Raw genomic sequence first — 18436 nt, 5'->3', positions numbered from 1 at the left:
ACAGCCAATCAGCATCTGGTGTCATTAACCGGCACAACTGAGCTCCAATAAAAGCTGATTGAAGCCAGTCTATTGCTGTGTGTGTGTGTGTGTGTGTGTGTGTGTGTGTGTGTGTGTGTGTGTGTGTGTGTGTGTGTGCATGTTTGTGTTTGTCAATCAGCAGAGATAACAGTGTTTTTAGCTTGTTTAGCTCCTTTGCTAAACTGCTCTCCAGACACTCGTACAGCGGCAGTCGTTAGCTATGTTTTAACGTAGCTCTGTGTGTGTGTGTGTGTGTGTGTGTGTGTGTGTGTGTGTGTGTGTGTGTGTGTGTCAGCAATGGGCCATTGACATTCTGGACAGTTAGAGTTGTGCTCCCAAGCAACTAGCTGCCATTTCAAATCGCAGTTGCTGCCTGGCTAGCTAGCTGTCCTGCAGCCCTTTTCAAACAGACTGAGTTAAAGCAGAAGCTAATTGCTAAAGGTGAAGCACATACCAAAATAAAACTACTCCAACTACATCAAATCAGACAATTTTATCTTAACATACATTAATACCTATAAGATAGACTGCAATGTGCAATTATACACACACACACACACACACACACACACGCGCGCGTGTCAGAATTAAGCTAGCCAATTTTCCTACTTGAAAATAAAGTTTAATTTTTTTGCATTTCACTACACTACTACAATAAACTTGCCACTAAAATGGCAAACAAACAACAAATATTCTACCTTTCAAAATGATTTCATGCCATGGATTTTAAATGATAATCTTACCATCTGCAACCAGGATTTTGTTATGAAATGGAACAGTAACTTACAAAACAAGTCTGCTGTTTTTTTGTTTTTTTTTTCAAAGAGAAACTGCCGCAATTAAATTATAAATAAAATAAAAGGCATCCCAACATGAAGACATTTGCAATAATATTTGCAAGAAAATGCTTATGTGAAGAAATACAACTCTTTATGTCGGTATTTAAATGTCCTTTCAAAGTAAAATGCACAGCTCTTTTTCCTCTTACCTTTAGTGGCCACTCGCACGCAGTCGATCTTTGTCTCCTGTGAGAGAGAAGCTAATTAGTTTCCTGTCAACACAAATGCCAACATATTAGCTGTCACATGCGGCAACTTCCTTCACAAACACACATAGACACAAAAATGCGCACACACACACACACACGCGCGCACACACAGACACACAACAAATACACAGGTCATAAACAGAGTGAACAGAAGGAAAATGGCTGTGGATCAGTGCCTGTGTTGGCATTTTACACCAATACACACACACACACACACACACACACACACACACAGACGCACACACACAAATGCACACACACACACACACACACACAAACACACACACACATAGCACACAAAGAAGGGAGGATTAGGTGAAAAGCGGGAATGAACATCTTGTGTCTTTCTGGTTTTAACAAACACACGACAAATTAACCACAAGAGCTCATGAATATTCATGCTCACACACACGCAGGCACGCGGACACACACACAAGCATGCACGCGCACATTGGAAACGTGCGTTTGTGGTGTGGTGACAGTAAAAAGCTCTACTGCCGCTGCATTATTCAACACACACACCAATTAAACCTCCCGGCGTCAATAATTAACGCACAACACAATACCGTCTTGTGTGTAGCAGTGAGCAATTATCTGTTTTTACACACATCAACACACACACACACACACACTGCAGCGTATTAATGTGGTTGGTCAGGGCCGCTGCCTGTAGTCTTGTCCTATCTTTGTGAGGACAGCTTAACACCGAGGCCCAGATAAGCTGAAAGTGCGAGTCCCGCTCTCTCGGCGACGGGGGAGTTGATCGATCAGAGGAGGTGAGCGGTCTATTTTCCTGCACGTGCTGACGGCCCAGGGGGGAACGGATATTAACGCCCGGCGCCTCCCGTCGGGAGGTCACAACCCCATTTGCATCGACGCTCGATTCCTCGGAGGGACGCTAAGATGCGAGTGTGCGTGTGTATTTATATGATCTTGCCGTTTTTTGACTCAGTTTTGGGTTACACGTAGGCGGACGCACCCCGTTGGCCGTGCTGACGGCCTGGTAGTAGATCCCGTAGCTTTTGCTGGGCAGCAGGGGGGCGTTCCAGTAACCGCTGTATGTCCGGTTATCTCCTGCACAGACGGGGGGATGGGAGAGAAAGATACGGGTGATCAGGTTGATAGGTCAAGGGATGGTAATGCAGGCGGCTACTACAACTCCATGTAAAATGAGTAAACAAACTACCTTCACAACTAACTACCCGCTGATCAAACAACTCGACCGAAAGTAGAGTGACTTACGCCGACCTTGCTAGCAAATGACAAACCTCGACCCAACCAACACTTGGGAACCAGAAGTTGAGGCAAAACATTAGCGTCCATGTATTAGCAAGCAAAAAAAAAAGTCAGAACTACATATTAAAAACTACCATTCACACTACTGAGGTGAAACTAACCAACCGTCTGAATGATTTACTAGCTAACTTAGTAGTAGCAGGAAAATGAAATTTATACCAGATTGCTGAAAAGCTTAAAGGGCTTGACGGTGTTAGCAACTGTGTTAGCAAAAGGCTAATAAGTGCTAAACCATTTTCTTTCCTCTGCTTCTTGAACAGAAAAAAAGAAAAAGAAAAAAGGAAGTCCGACACAAAGACCGACGCGGCATCTGGTGGATTTTTCAAAATCAAACAGCGGCAGAACACTCGACACAACCGAGCTACAACGCCACGGGAACAGACGGAAGGCGGTTAAGATCCAGCTGCTTGAGAAGTTTTTTGCCCGAGAAAACCCGGGGGGCGTTCATCTTTTAAAAATAAAGAAATAAATAAATTGAATAAGAAATAAATAAAAAAAATAAAAAATAAAAAAATAAAAAAAATACAACCTGAACTAGTCTGCAGCTTTGGCAGCCTTGAGATATGGACATAAAACAAGGAAAATGAAATAACGGTGAAAAAAATATAAAATAAAAGTGTTCTCTGAAGGGCCCATCGGGAGATAAAGTTGAGCTAAAGAGCCACACCTGGACGGAAGAGAAGGATAACGGGCTAAAACTTAACAACCGGCTGACTGTGCTGGGCTATGATTGGCTGATGAGTGACCGGGGTGGCGTAGCAAGCCCGGCTGTGATTGGCTGACGCTCTCACCGACGCAGAACGGCAGCGGGTTCCTCAGCTCGCTCATGGGCAGCTCGGCGCTGAAGTAGTACTGCGAGTTGAGCAGCGTGGCGTTCTGGAAGTGGATGGGCACCGGGTAGCAGCGAAGGATCTCTGCAGTACCTCTCTTCTGCCTGCGGGGGCGCTCTTCCTCCACCACCACCTGGTACTTACTGCACACACACACACACACACACACACAGAGATAATTGATGATCCATGCTGAGACAAATCAGCCTGTGATGAGTTTTTCAAATAAAATGTGAAGTCAAAATTCATGCAAAATTCTGTCATTTCCACTCGTTTTCTTAGAAAGAGTTTATTGGAAGGGGAAGTGGATTTGCCTACAATCCTTCCCCCGCAGCGGGATTTCGACCCCACCCGGCGACTAAATAAAATCTCCCTCGTGCTCAGATTTGTCTTCACTTGACGGACGTGACACGGCGGCGGACCTCCGCGGCTAAAGGAGAGTATCGACTGGGCTCCTATTCACACACCAGTCGGACACATAAAAGAGCGCCGCTTCCTCTCGCCCATCTGTTGGTTCATTATTCATCTCCCCTGAAAGGTCAGTTCTGTCTCTCCTCCGCTGCATCACTCTCCTTCATTTTTTAAACTCTCCGCGTGTCGAGGCTGTAACCTTCTAACAGTCCGACATTAGACTGATAATTCACTCCGTCCCGTCGGAGCAGGTATTAAAGTCGATACGTGGCTGAGGGATGAGGAGACAAATCAAAAGGAAACGGGAGTTCCACATGAAAAATCACACTTGGGTCTGATCGGCTGCAGAAGGCAGTTACTGTCCTGCAGCGCTCGGAGGGGAGGGGCGGGCCCGCTGCTGGTTACCAAGGTGATTTAAAGCTTCGGGACGACCTCCATTTTAGAGTTTCATTAAAGTCTGCTGAGCAAGAGGAAACCTTAACTGTCGAGTCCCGAAACTCTATTAGATGTATCTAAAATAAATCTGCTGACCTAAATCTGCTGGCAGCTGATCAACACTGACTCTACAGAAACACCCAACCTGGCAACCTGGAGGAACCCGACCGGCTCCAAATTTCATTTCACTCTGCTGATCCAACCTGCCCCCCCCCATCACTCAACCGCCCCTCCCATTCCTTCCCATCTCCGGTGGCCTCCTGGCCGATAAGAACCGGTTACCGGCCATGTACCCGGTGTGGTTCTTACCATGGGGAGGCTTCGCCAGGCGAGGCTTGGGGCAACACTGTCGCTGTTTTTTGGCTTCTTTCCCTCGTCTCCTCTCTGTTGAGACACCCTGGAGAGCCGACTTGAAAAGAAGGAGACCGGGCCAGTGGGGCCGGACACTCCGGAAACTCTGGAGAAACTCCGGGTTGACTCCAGAGCGACTCAAGAGTGACTCCAGAGACATTCCAGAGTGACTCCCGTGAAGTTGGAGAGACTCTGGGTTGCCTCCAGGGCATTCCAGGGTGACTCCAGAGTGACTCAAGTGACTCTGGGGGGGTCCAGTGTGACTCCAGAGCAAATCCAGAGTGACTCTGGAGAGACTCCAGGGTGACTCCAGAGAGACAATCCAGACCAACTCCAGAGACTCCAGTGGGAACCCAGAGTGACTTTGGAGTGACTCCGGGTTGACTCCATAGCAACACCAGAGTGACTCCAGAGACATTCCAGAGTGACTCCAGTGAGGTTAGAGAGATTCTGGGTTGACTCAAGGGCATTCGAGGGTGACTCCAGAGAGACACAAGAGACAATCCAGGGCAATTCCAGAGTCTTCAGTGGGAACCCAGAGTGACTCTAGAGTGACTCCGACATGGCTCCAGTGATGCTGGAGAGACTCCAGGGTGACTCCACAGAGACTCGGGAGACAATCTGGAGCAACTCCAGAGACTCCAATGGGAATCCATTGTGACTCAAGTATGATTCAGGTGATTCTGGAGAGACTCGGGCCAACTCCAGAGTGACTGCAGAGTAAATCCAGACAGACTCTGGAGTGACTTCAGTAAGACTCAAAAAGATTCAGGCACAAGCCCAGGGTGACTCCAGAGCAACTCTAGAAAGACTATGGAGTGATTTTAGAGAGACTCCAACGAGACTCTGGTGAGACTCCAGAGCAACTCGCTAGTGACTCTGTGCCACTCCAGAAAATGTCCGGACACTCGGAATCGATTCAAGAGCAACTCCAGAAAGACTACAGATTTCACAGAAACTTTGGTGACTTTACTGAAACTTTTCGACAAACTCTGCAGACTCGACACAAAGTCCAGACTCTACTGAGACTCCACAAACAACGGAGGCTCTCCGGAAAGTGCACAGAGTGCAGAGATTACCCCGACGCCGCAGAAGTTCCACTGACTACGCAGAAAAAAACTCTCGCGGTCACGGAGAAACTCGACCGGTCGACTCTCCTGAAGCTCCGCTCCGTGGGCCGACAGCCAACCCCTCGTTCGGAGGGACAAAATACAGCCAGATTCACACCCGGGTCCATGAATGTGGAAAAAAACATGGCCGGTTAGCAAACCTAGATGTGAGCAAAAGGATGGGCGCCTCGTCCGCTGCCATGAAAAATGACAAAGATGGACGACCCTGAGGTACCGGAGCGTTTAATATGAAGCTGTTCTGGAGCTGAAACTGAGGTTGGAGCTCCACCATCCAGTCATAACAGCAGGAGACAGTGCAACTGAAGAAGAGTCGCTGTGTGTGTGTGTGTGTGTGTGTGTGTGTGTGTGTGTGTGTGTGTGTGTGAGTGGGGGGGGGGGGGTTGATAGTCCCGGAAAAAACACGCCAAATTATTAAAGGCCAGAGTGGAGATCAGATGTTGAAAATTTTCAGGGTGTTTAACTGGGTGCACGGTAAAAAGCAGGACTTTTTACGAGGAATCGTGTCCTCATCTGCGACACAGATGGCGAGGAATAGGAGAAAACACACACACACACACACACACACAGACACACACTCTTCGGCTTGTTCGTGTTAATTCTGAACACAAACAGACATAGAAAGATTCTTTGTTTTTCTCTGGTTCTGCATCCATCCTTCCCCTCACCAGCTCCTTTTCCTCCTGTGTCTTTGACTAGCCGTCTCCAATCACATTTTTCCACACTCACGTCTCTCGCTGTGTCTGAGAGTAATCTGATTACAGCTGCGGGTCGCCGCCGGCAACACCTTTTGTTCTGACATGCTCGCACGCTGCCGGCTGGGCGTGTGCGCGCGCAAGCGTGTGTGTCAAAGGAGACAAAAGCAAAGTTAAATATAAACACACAAACGGGGGATCCGTATCTCCGAGGAGGATCTGATTCACATCAGCTATCATGTCGATTTACACACCGTGTGTCACACACACACGCACACACACACACACACACACACGCCCACACTGAAAACAGATATAAATGTTCTTGTCTGTTGTGTCAGGGATGTTTTTCTCCGTGTGTCTCTGCTTCGTTCTGCGGTCTGGAAAAGCCGCAGAACCGAGCCGAAACGCCAAAACCGAGCCCGTTTGGGTTCCGATCGACGGGGACGAAGGGTTAATAATCCCTCTGGTACCCCGGGTGGATCAGCGGGGCCTTTGTTTCCTCCCGAGAGCGCGGGGGGATTATTCGCCGCGATTTATTTTTTTCCGGCAAGCCGATTCACCGGGTTCCCTTCAAAATAAAACCAAGAAATTGAAATGAAATCATTCAAAGTAAAGACGCCCGATTGTCTGAAAATATCGGACGTGGAGTTTTTCTTTTTACGACGAGTTGAAATGATTTCGGTCCAGTATTTAGACCGCTCCCACACTTGGCGCCTCTCTATCTGACTCCCTGCAGAACCCCCCTGGGCTCAGCTATGGCCCCCTAGATGGTCTGTGTCCTCACTGTGCTGGCTCTACAGATGTGTGTGTATGTGTGTGTGTGTGTGTGTGTGTGTGTGTGTGTTTGTGTTAATCCCTTGCTAATCCTTGGTGTTAGCAGCCGGCTCTGATTAGCCCCGCCCGCTGGTCGTTAATTAATCAAATCCCTCGTTACAGCCCAGCGACGCAGACCAGACAGCTGTTGACATGACGACTGTTACCGCGGATACCGCCTCCCCTCGGACCCCATGAGATGGATTTACCGGGGTGTTAAGTGTGTTTGTGCGTGCGCGGGTGTGTGCAAAGACATTTGTGATGTCATCTCTTAGCAAAATAAAAATGAAATACATTTTTAAAGTGGCACCTCTGAGTGAAGTGACTGCCTGATATTTCACTTCCAGTATCTACATGTTGCATTTAAATCTTTAAACGTTCAGGTCATGAAAACTTTATAAAGCGGAAGATTGATGCTATTGAATATTTGACGAAGCGCGCGCGCGTGTGTGTGTGTGTGTGTGTGTTTGTGTGTGTGAGCTACCTGACGGGAGCGCCGCGGCTCTGCGCCGGCTTGAGCAGCACGGTGACGGTGGAGTCGGTCTGATTCAGAGGAGACTCCTGGTCGTACGCCGGCATCAGAGGGGCTGCGATCGAGCGTTTGGGGAAAAACATTTGAATTTTCGTCCGCGCGCTTTTATTTTGAAAGGGTTGGCGCACCGACCTGAGATCTTAGTGGTGAACTGGGTGATCACCGGCGGGCCGAAGCCTTTGACCGTGGAGGCTCTTATTGTGAAGGAGTAAGTGGAGCCCGGGTAGAGTCCCGCGAAGACGTGGCTCGTCTCATTGGCCGGTTTCAGCACCTTCCCGCTCTGATTGGTCAGGTCGAACTCCGTGTCGAAGGAGCTCAGGGCTTTGAAGGAGATCTGTAGAAGAGATTTGAATTCGGCGGATATTGATTTTGCGAGTTACGTTTGCGCCTTGAAGGTATAGACCGCAACCCGTCATTGGCTGGAGTCAAAAGTGGGCGGAGCCTCATGTTCTGTAGTTTACCTCATACTGCCGGATGAGGCCGTAGGTCTGCAGGGGTTCCCTCCAGCTCAGGCTGATCTGCTGCTCGTAGCTGCTGCCCAGGATGGAGTCCACCGGCACGGCTCCAGGTACTGAAGAGGAAAAGGAGGGTTGAGATCGGCTCAACATTTCATGCGTAAAACACCCCGAGAACTAGTTACAATACAACCACTTGAATAAACGAACAACGTTGCTGCAACATGCTAACTTGCTCCAATGCTAACGGTCACCTACCGTCCTCGTCCGTCAGCACCAGCATCTCCTCGCTCTCCTTGCGTCCCTCCGGGTTGCTCAGGACGAGCCGGAGGCTGACGTTGGTGAACGGCGGGAGGTTTCGCACGGTGTGCTGCGGCAGCGAGCTCAGGGTGTCGTACACCGTCTCCTCCCGCACGTCCTCCTTCGGTGGCTCCCTGCTGTTCGTCGGAAGAAGAGACGCCGTCACCTGTGCGGTTCCTCCTCCCCCTTTTACTGGCTAACTGGCATCTCCCCGTTTACCTGCTGGGCGCCCCCGCTGGCCTGAAGCGGTACTGCACGGTCAGGTTGTAGCTGTGGCAGCGCGTCACGTTGTAGCCGAAGGGCTCCCATCGGACCGTCACCTGCTTGGACTGGATGTCGACAACCTCCAGGCGCCGCGGGCCGTGCATGGGATCTGAGCGGCGGAGACACTCGCGTTATTCGTCAGGTAAGGATTATTCTGGGACGCGAGAGTAAAGTTCAATGAACGTTGATCTTTCACCGCGCAAAGTTCATCTTTTCTGACAAGTCAGGGACGAGCGGCGAGGGGATTGGCGCCGTGGAACAATTAAACAGGAAGAAGCTCATTATGAATTTCATCAAGTAACAGGAAGTGACCTCGTTAACACACCAGAGAGACGCTGTCCTGTCAGACTCCGAGGACAGAAACAAGATTCCTCTTTTTTCGGGTGTTGTTTTTCTTTGCCAGGTGACTGTTGTCATGGGAACGGTTGAAAAGACCCAGAGGGCGGTAACGCGGCCGTAACCGACGTTGGGAAATCCAGAGTGACTCTGGAGAGACTCCAGTGTGACTCCAGAGAGACACGAGAGACAATCCAGACCAACTCCAGAGACTCCAGTGTGAACCCAGAGTGACTCTAGAGAGACTCCATGTTGACTCCATAGCAACACCAGTGACTCCAGAGACATTCCAGAGACATTCCAGAGTGACTCCAGTGAGGTTAGAGAGACTCTGGGTTGACTCCAGGGCATTCCAGGGTGACTCCAGAGAGACACAAGAAACAATCCAGAGCAATTCAAGAGACTTCAGTGGGAACCCAGAGTGACTCTAGAGTGACTCCAGTGATGCTAGAGAGACTCCAGGGTGACTCCAGAGAGACTCGGGAGACAATCTGGAGCAACTCCAGAGACTCGGGTGCAACTCCAGAGTGACTCCAAAGTAAATCCAGAAAGATTCTGGACTGACTTCAGTAAGACTCAAAAGAGATTCAGGCACAAGCCCAGGGTGACTCCAGAGCAACTCTAGAAAGACTATGGATTGACTTTAGAGAGACTCCAAAGAGACTCTGGTGAGACTCTAGAACGGTTGAAAAGACGCCGAGAGTGGTAACGCGGCCGTAACCGACGTCGGGATGCGTCGCCACCGCCGCCGTCAACGACCACGGTCCGTCAGGCCAATCCGCTATCAGTCAGAACTGAACATGTGACGCCGGGAACGCTGGGTGCGATGATGTCACAGCCTCAAGGTCGCCCGTCCCAGATGCAAAAGAGAAATTCGCGAAAAACCCCACAGATTGTAACTCCCGATAAAAACGGCAGACTTCATAGAGAAGAGGCCACCGGAGTTAGCCGCTTCCGACTTGATTGACAGCTTGTCTTCGCGTTTTTTTCCCCCCGCAGATTCTCCAGGAGTGACCTCCCGTCACTCACTTTCCAGACTTTTCTAATGGGCTTCGCCGAGCGTTTGAAATCCCCCTCGGCGGCGGGGAAGGGCGTCCGTGGCGTCCACTCAAGTCAGTCAATGAGATGTAAAGATCGTCTTTTGGGGAGTGGGAGGTGTGTGTGTGTGTGTGTGGGGGTGTGTGTGTGGGGGTGCCAACAACATGGCCACCGGGTGAAAAAGTAGAAAGACCATCGTGAGAGAAAGAGAGGAGGAGGAGGATGGCAGGAGATTGAAGGGAGCTTCAAACTGAACACATTGTACATCTATCCTCGTGAGGACATTGAGGTCATTCTGCTCAACCTGACAGTAAACCGTCACCAGAACTAGTTCAACCATAATCCTAAACTAAACCTAACCTTAACCAGGAGCTCTGCAGAGAACACCAGCGACACGTCCGCTGGATGCCCCGACAGGGCTGCTGCTTTGAACAGAGAGGGTCCCCAAGGGTAGTCAAACATGTTGCCCAACACACACACACACACCCACACACACACACGCGCGCGCGTAAATGCACGCACGCCATTCACTCGTGCACGCTCCCTTTCTCTCTCTCGCTGTCGGTCTTGTAGTGGCCAATCTAAGTGTGTATTTCAAGATGACAGACAGCGATCCACTCACAGAGAAAATGATAGATGAGAGCAGGAAGCGGCAATTTCTCCTGACAAAAGTGCAAGTGTGTGTGTGTGTGTGTGTGTGCGTGTGTGTGAGTGTGTGTGTGTGTGTGTGTGTGTGTGCGTGTGAGTGAGTGTGTGCGTGTGTGTGTGAGTAAGTGCACCACTGTTTTCAGGTGTTTAGCAGCAAATGAACAATACCTTTCCTGTTTTTTGTTGTCTTTCATCTATGTGTGTGTGTGTGTGTGTGTGTGTGTTTGATGGCCGTGCAGAAAACTTGTCATCCTGTTATTCAGCCTCTCTCTCTCTCTCTCTCTCTCTCTCTCTTCTTCCTCTCTCTCTCCCTCTCTCTCTGCAGGCTTTCAGCCGAACACAATGGAGGCACTTGTAAGTTTCTGAGCCTTGACTGAACGATGAAAGGGAGAAGTCAAGCTAAATGGTGTGTCTACAGGGAACACGCACACACACATGCACATATGCGTGCACACACACACACACACACACAAGTCGCTGCAGCAACAATAGGGTCGGGGGTCAAGGAGAGGGAGGGAGAAGGGGATTGAGGTGGATCCTATTACCCATAATCCCTGAGGGGAAAGTTAACGCTATCTCATAAAATCCTACTATTCCCCCTGAATGCAAGTGTGTGAGAGAGTGTGTGTGTGTGTGTGTGTGTGTGCGAGCGGATGCACGCGGGCGTGTATATGCGCGGTCGTCAAGGTTCTATCCCATAATTTTTGGGCTGACATTTAAATCAGACACTGAGACAAAGTGACCCAACGACGCTGACGATGATGTCAGGTATTTCCTTCTTTTTTTTTTCCAGCTAAATGTGAAAAAAACAAAACAGGTTCTCCTGGTGGAATTTCAGAAGCACTTCCTGCTCCATGATGAAGATGGTGATGAAGATGGTGATGATGATGTTGAAGGAAAACGGGTAAAAATCACACAATTTTCCCGTAATACAGGATTGCTGTTTTCTCCTGCCGCTATTTCACAAATTAATTTCCCAAGAACTTTGGGGTTCTGAGAGCCTTCCCAGGTTCTCCATGTTCTCGGCAGGTTCACTGAAGACTCAATGTGAATGACGGGGTGAACAGACCTTTCTTTATGAAGCCCTGTGATTGACAGGTGACCCGTCCAGGTTAAAAAAAATAAATAAATAAATAAAACGGCTCATCGTTGTTATGAAAGTTACGGCTTGGAAAAAAACATAAAAAATTTTGGAACGGCAGATTTACCCCAGTTCGTGCGTCCCTGGGTACCTGAACGCATTGAGGTCCCCCAGTGTCCCCCCCCCGTCTCCGAACGTCTCTTCCCCCCTTTGAAAGAAATGTCATCCACACAGCTGCTCTTTTGTTGTCAGTGAAAAGCAGGAAATTTCAACCTTTTGAAACGACGCCATCGATCCAGAGTCCTCTCTCTCTCTCTCTCTCTCTCTCTCTCTCTGTCAGTGCCGGGGTCTCTCGCCCCCCTCCAACTCATTAGTGTCCTATTGAGTTAAGTGCTGTCAGCTGGTGTTTTACATTCACACCTCCTCGTCTTCAGAATAACCGCAAAGTTACAGGGTTTCGTGAACGCATCACGAACCGGCTTTTTTCGTTTTCCTTTTCAACTTGAGTTTTCCGCCCGGTAACCGATTCTTCACCGTCGATCGATCCGCGTTTAATCCAAAACTCCGGTTGTCGTCCTTTTGTTTACCGAACAATCTTATCCCCCCGTTCTCTGTCAGACGCTCCTTTTCATTCTTTTCTTTTATCCAACCGCTCCTCCTTTTTATTTCGGGCTGATCCGCCGTCTCTTCTGCCCAATTTTCAACAACAACGTGATAAAAACCGAGAGGACCGACTTTCCTCTGGAAATGACTTACTTAAATTCCCCCCGGTCTGCTTTGAACGGAGAAATCGGGTTCAACGAACATTCATTCATTCATTATCCATACCCCGTATCCTGCGGCAGGGGTCGCGGGGACGCTGGAGACGATCCACGCCAGCGTTGGGCGAGAGGCGGGTTCGGCCTGTAACGGTCGCCCGGTCTAAACCACTTTCTCGCTCAAACATCGTATCGAGACTTCACCCTGTCATTCAAGCGTCGAATAATAATAATAATCTTCTTCTTCTTCTCCTTTCGGCTTTTCGCCACAGCGAAACAACCTTCTCCATCTGAGCCCGCTCTCTTGTATCCTCCTCTCTCACACCAACTACCTTCACATCCTCTGTCACTACGTCCATAAATCTTCTCTTAATAATAATCATAATAGTCCATGTAATTTGAAGACGCCTTTCTTGACACTCAAGGACACCGTACAGACACGGGCGTACAAAGATACACGTTGGTAACCGGCGAGCGGCGGCAGCATGTCGGCCAGCGTTCACGCGCAGGAAGCTAAGAATTAATATGACATAAGAAAGCGTAAGAGTCGATTTGTTTTGTTTTTTTTGCACCAAACTGTCGAGATGACGGCTGCTCCCCTCTATATTCAAAATCAAGTTGTTAAATCTATCCTCCTTTCACCTCAGTGCTGGTTATACTATAAAGTTTGTTTGTTTATCATGTACTTTACTGTTAATGTGCTTGTTATTATTTTGTTACTGTTATGATGAAACGTCTTCTCGATTCCCCCGTATGTCTAGTACATGTGGAGAAATTGGCAATAAAGCAGACTTTGATAAGGTAAGAAAGCATTAAGACAAACGTGTTTCAACACTAAATCCGAGCTTTACTAAAAGCTTTAAGATTTAAGATGAAATTTGTCAAGGTGAGCGTCAGGATCAGGTTTACAGATGACAAACAACCATTTCACCCTCTAACCACCGGGAACCTTCTAGCTGTGCAGAAACAGCAGCAGTGCCTCCCTGACGGGATTCTTGAGCATTCTGGTAATAAAAAAAAAATAAAAAATAAACTTTATTTCAGGATCCCGGTGATGAACACATGAATGGAAAACGGCAGAATGATTGTCATTAACAGGAAGCTAAATGCTAAATTGATTTCTTACAAGTCTGTATGCTTTTATTTTGAAAGTGACTGACATTGTCGAGCAAAGCAGAAGGAGTTTGAGCTTCCAGGGTTTGTTGTGTCGGTGGGCTTTTTTTTTTTTATTAGAGGCTGCCGGGAGACGATAAGCGTCAAACAAACAGCGAGACAGAAGAAGACACACTCTGTGTTTGAAGGTGACTTTAGGGATGAAGCCGCGGAGGAGGAGGAGGTTTAATTTTTCATTTCCAGGAGATCACCAGATGTAATATGAGCGGGGGGAGGACGGGGCTGAAATGAGAACCGGTGATGGATGATTCATGTTCGCCAACCAGAACACGGGCGGCAAATCTGCCCCTGGCCGGCGTTTCCTTGCTTTCCCACAATTCCAACAAGCAGTCGCCCGAGACTGCGGTCCGGACGAGGCACGGAGTCCGAACCCGTGGCGACAACTCAGCCGTTCTTCAGAGCTCCAGCTGAGGAGGATAATGAGCGCTTTAAGGGGCTAACCAGGAAGTAGAGCAACACAATCCCAGCTTCGGGTAACGTAACATAACAGAAACTCAAGATTTCATATCATTTGGTTACCGCGTCAGCCATCTAACCAGGAAGTTGAGCAACAGGGTTACGTGACGTCAACATCACGTCACGTAAAATCAAGATATTTGTCGTATTATTTAGTTAGCGTTACAATGAGCTAATCAGGAAGTAAATCCACACAATCCCAGCTTTGGTTAACATTACATAACGTAAACCCAGATTCATATAATTTTGATACTGCTTAAGCAAACTAGGAAGTAGAGCAACACGATCCAAGCATCGGGTAATATAATGTAACATAAACTCAAGATATTCATATTATTTTGTTGCCGCTTAAACAAGCTAGCCATTTATTTTGTTAGCATTTTAATGAGCTAACAGAGAAGTAGAGCAACACCATCCCAGCTTTGGGTAACAACACATCGAATCACGTCACGTAAACTGAAGATATGAATCATATTATTTTGTCAGCACAACTAGGGAGTAGAGCCACACAGTCCCAGCTTTGGTTAACAAAACAAAATATAAACTAAAGATACACATATAACTTCATTACCAGTTAAGAGAGCTCACCAGGAAGTAGAGTAACACAATCTAAGCGTTGAGCAACGTCACGTCACATAATGTAACCTAAACTTGAATTTTCATCACATTACTATGTTAGCGCTTTCATGAGCCAACCAGGAAGTAGAGCAACACAACCCCAGCTTTGGGTAACGGCATGTAGCGTAACGTAAACTCAAGATATTCATATTATTTCATTAGCCCTGAAGCTAGCTAACCAGGAAGTAGAGCAACACAATCCCAGCTTTAGGTAATGTATCATCACGTAATGTAACACAAACTCACAATGCTCATTATATGATTTTGTTAGCACTTTAATGAGCTAACCAGGAAGTAGAGCCACACAATCCCAGCTTTGGGTAACGTAGCATAACATAAACTTAAGATGATCATGTTATTTTAGTTGCGCTTCAACAAGCTAACAAAGATATAGAGCCATACAGTCAGAGCTTTGGGTAACATAATGTAACATGTATGTATGTAATGTAACACAAAATGTTTTTAATATTACTTTGTAACGAGCCAACCATAAATCAAAGCCACACAATCCCAGCTTTGGTTATTGTTGTGCTTCTTTGCGTTACTTACCCAGAGCTGAGATTGTGTGGCTCCATTGATGGTGGAGCTGCGGGCAGAGCAGCCCGGCTTGGACAATGTCAAATCTCTGCATTTCATGACCAAGTGAAGGAAAAGCGATAGACTGAAATAGCAGAGGCTCTGCAAATATCCACTGAAACCATTACATGATGGAAAAAAAAGGCTGAAAGAGTCTAGCTGGAGCCAGGCTATTAGTGACCCTGTAAGATTCACAGCCTTCAGTGAGACTTAAAACTCTAAAAAAAGGTCTTACAATTGAGCTGGTGTGAGATGCTGGTTTTCCATATTTTTTTCAAAGACTCGTGATGTATATGTAGCTTAAAAGAATTTCTATGGGGATCAAAAAAGTATCATCTTATATTACGGACTGTGATGCAGTTTTACCGTTCTGAAGTGAAAACTAATAAGGGCCTGTTTGATTTAATCTAATCTGAAAAAAAAAAAATCTTTCGAGAATAATTCCTGAATATTTGACAAACATTTATGTAAAAATCAGTTACCTGAAATCTGCATTTCAAAATGAAGTACTTTATAAATTAAGTAACAAGTTTCTGAAAAGTAGAGAAAATCAAACACATCAGGGAGAGCGGAGCAAATCATTCCTGCTTATTTTATCGCTTCAATGAAAGCAAAGTGTGCTCCACATTCTTCCACTAAGATGTAACTAACAAGGCTTTTATTTTGAAAAACATCAAGTCGTATTCCAACGGGCTTCGGATGTCCTCCTCGCCGACGGCAGAGATGAACGAACCCCCCCGAAAAACACGGAGACAAACAAACTGTCGGGTCCAGACAGTTGGAGAAAAGAAATACAAAGATAAAAATACAGTAAGAGAAATGTAAAAGCTCTAAAAAGCCTGGGACCCGGTCGCCACGGAGACGATCGGACCGTGAAAATGTGAGGTGAAAAGAGACGCCGAGAATGAAGTAAAATATTCATCTGATATTTGCTAAAAGCCCCAACAAACATCACACACACTTTAATGGATGTTAACACACACACGGAGATGCCGTCTGTGTGTGTGTGTGTGTGTGTGTGTGTTTTTGATTTTCCCATCGCCCTGGAAAGGGGAAAAATAAAAAATAAAAAATAAAAAAAAACAACTCTGATTTTTTGATTTTCTCTTTTCCTTAGACAGATTAGACTCGCCGGACATTTTTCATCCGGGCGAGTTTAAAGATTCTCTTTCTGCGGGATGACGGACGCCTTTCTCGGGGAAAAAAAAAAAAAAAAAAGAATTAAAAAGAAAGGGCGCGGTAACTATGACGACGTGATGAGAGTGCACCGGATGATCGGCGACAGGAGCTTCAATTAATGATTAATAGCAGAACCTCAAGGAAAAAAAAAAAAAAAACAAGAACCGGGGCGTCCCAGAATGCTGGTGAAACTTTTAAGTACCGTTCCGGGCAGGATCTGCCCTGGAGAACGCCAGACGATGTTCTCTCTCCAACCCCTTTTCGCAGTGTAGGAACTTTCTGCACGTCCTCCAACCTTTTCAGGAGCGAGGATGTCTTAGACAGGTTCCCCTGGAGGAGGCTAGTTCCTGGAACTGCATTCAAGCCGGAGAGAAAAGAGTCCTTGGAACTTTTTACTTCGGAAAGCGACTCGTGGATCCCAACTGGCGCCAAACCGTGTCGAGTTCAAGGACCGCGGTACACTTGAATCGAAGTGTTCTTAGAACTCTCGGTGGAAAAGAGAGCGGATTTTTTTTTTTTGATGAAAGACGGAGATACTTCAAATCCTTTTTTTTTTTTTGTAGGCAAAAAATAAAATTTGTGCCGACACACAAAGACACAGGGAGACAAGTGAACGTCTCACAATTCGACCAGGACCTGGCGCTATCTTCTCAGGTCACAGCTGCCGAATAACCAGCTTTTATTTCAAGGTTGCAAGACGTGAAGAAAGAGGAGAAGAAAAGGAGGTTGCTTGTCCCTGATACGCCGGGATCGGACGGCCTTGACTCGAGTTCGCTAATCCGCCGCCACGCCTCCCATTCACCGCCGCCTCGGCCGTACGGGACTGAAGTTTTCACAGAAGTTTTCATTTGACATTTAAAACATGTTTGTTTGGGAAGGGGGGGGGGGGCTGTTTATCCTCCGTGTCGCATGGCTGGGACCGAGTCGTAAATGCTCGTGTGATGGACACATTGATTTATTATTAACACACACACACAAACATACACACACACACATGCACGCACTGTATAATTCATTGGCAGTAAAATGAATAAATAAAAGTGAGTTGAAGACGGATGAGTGTTATCAGAGCGTAAATCATCCTGCTGAGAAGGAGAGGAAAAACAGAGCGAGCAAAGAGACGGCGAGCGCGTCCGCTTCCTGTCGCTGACAGCCCCGCGCGGCGGGGGGGAGGTGGAGCTACAACCGTTTAGAGAGGTCTGACGGCGTGGGCAAGCGGCGGTGCAATCTCCCTCCCCGCCCCCGCACCCCCAGGGTCTCCACTTGCGCACCTGCATTTCTTTTCTCACCGCTTTTGGCTCATTTCTCCTCCAATTTACCTCAATTTTCTTTCTACTTCTACTTCTGGCGGAACTCTCAGGGTCTGCGGTTCCGGAGGACCTTAGTTCTGAACCACGCTCTGCACCGAGGGTCTGAGGAGCGCGTACTGGGTGAAGTCGATATCGTGGGTATAGTGGTAGGATGGACACATGTGTAGGGTGGGCGACACAGTTGGCTCAGCCGGTGCAGCGGATGCAGTGGACACAGTGGGAATAGTGGGCACAGTGAGTACAGTGGAAATACTGGGCACAATAGAATCCCTGGGTACAGAGGGTGGGGTGGATGCAGTTAGAATAGTGAAAAGCACAGTGGACTCGGTGGGTACGGTGAGTAGGGTGGAAACAGTGGACATGATAGACACAGCAGGTGCAGTGGGTACAGAGGGTATAGTGGGAACAGAGGGTACAGTGGACTCAGTGGGAACAGAGGGTACAGTGGACTCAGTGGGAACAGAGGGTACAGTGGACCCAGTGGGAACAGAGGGTACAGTGGACCCAGTGGGGAAAAAGGGTAAAACTGGGTACATACTGAGTACGATGGGCAGAGTGGGTACAGTGGAATCAATGGGAACAGTGGACACCATGGATACAGTGGGAACAGAGGGTATCCTGGTAACATAGGGTACAGTGGACACTGTGGGTAAGGTGGACTAAGTAGGAATAGTGAACATCA

General features: G+C 47.6%; 1 protein-coding gene across 9 annotated transcripts in view; it reads right to left on the bottom strand.

Annotated features, from left to right (window-relative positions):
• LOC147231671 (receptor-type tyrosine-protein phosphatase mu-like) overlaps positions 1–18436 on the bottom strand; it is a 104265-nt gene that overhangs the window by 43893 nt on the left and 41936 nt on the right. For 7 of the 9 annotated variants that reach the window (XM_086150631.1, XM_086150634.1, XM_086150633.1 and 4 more), the window contains exons 10-17: positions 8537–8690; positions 8276–8454; positions 8024–8133; positions 7695–7896; positions 7515–7617; positions 3157–3338; positions 2049–2143; positions 1010–1046 (exon numbers count right to left, since the gene is read on the bottom strand). In XM_086150631.1, coding sequence (XP_086006757.1) covers positions 1010–1046; positions 2049–2143; positions 3157–3338; positions 7515–7617; positions 7695–7896; positions 8024–8133; positions 8276–8454; positions 8537–8690 — 1062 coding nt within the window. The remainder of the gene's footprint in view (positions 1–1009; positions 1047–2048; positions 2144–3156; positions 3339–7514; positions 7618–7694; positions 7897–8023; positions 8134–8275; positions 8455–8536; positions 8691–18436) is intronic. The other 2 variants (XM_086150632.1, XM_086150636.1) reach the window with 1 other exon arrangement.

The sequence above is a fragment of the Fistularia commersonii genome, chromosome 8, assembly GCF_037954325.1.
Source record: "Fistularia commersonii isolate RoL2024-O1a breed Wild chromosome 8, RoL_Fcom_v1.0, whole genome shotgun sequence".
Taxonomy (NCBI): Eukaryota; Metazoa; Chordata; class Actinopteri; order Syngnathiformes; family Fistulariidae; genus Fistularia; species Fistularia commersonii.
The sequence above is the reverse complement of the archived record's forward strand: the minus strand, read 5'-3'. Positions and strand labels throughout refer to the sequence as shown.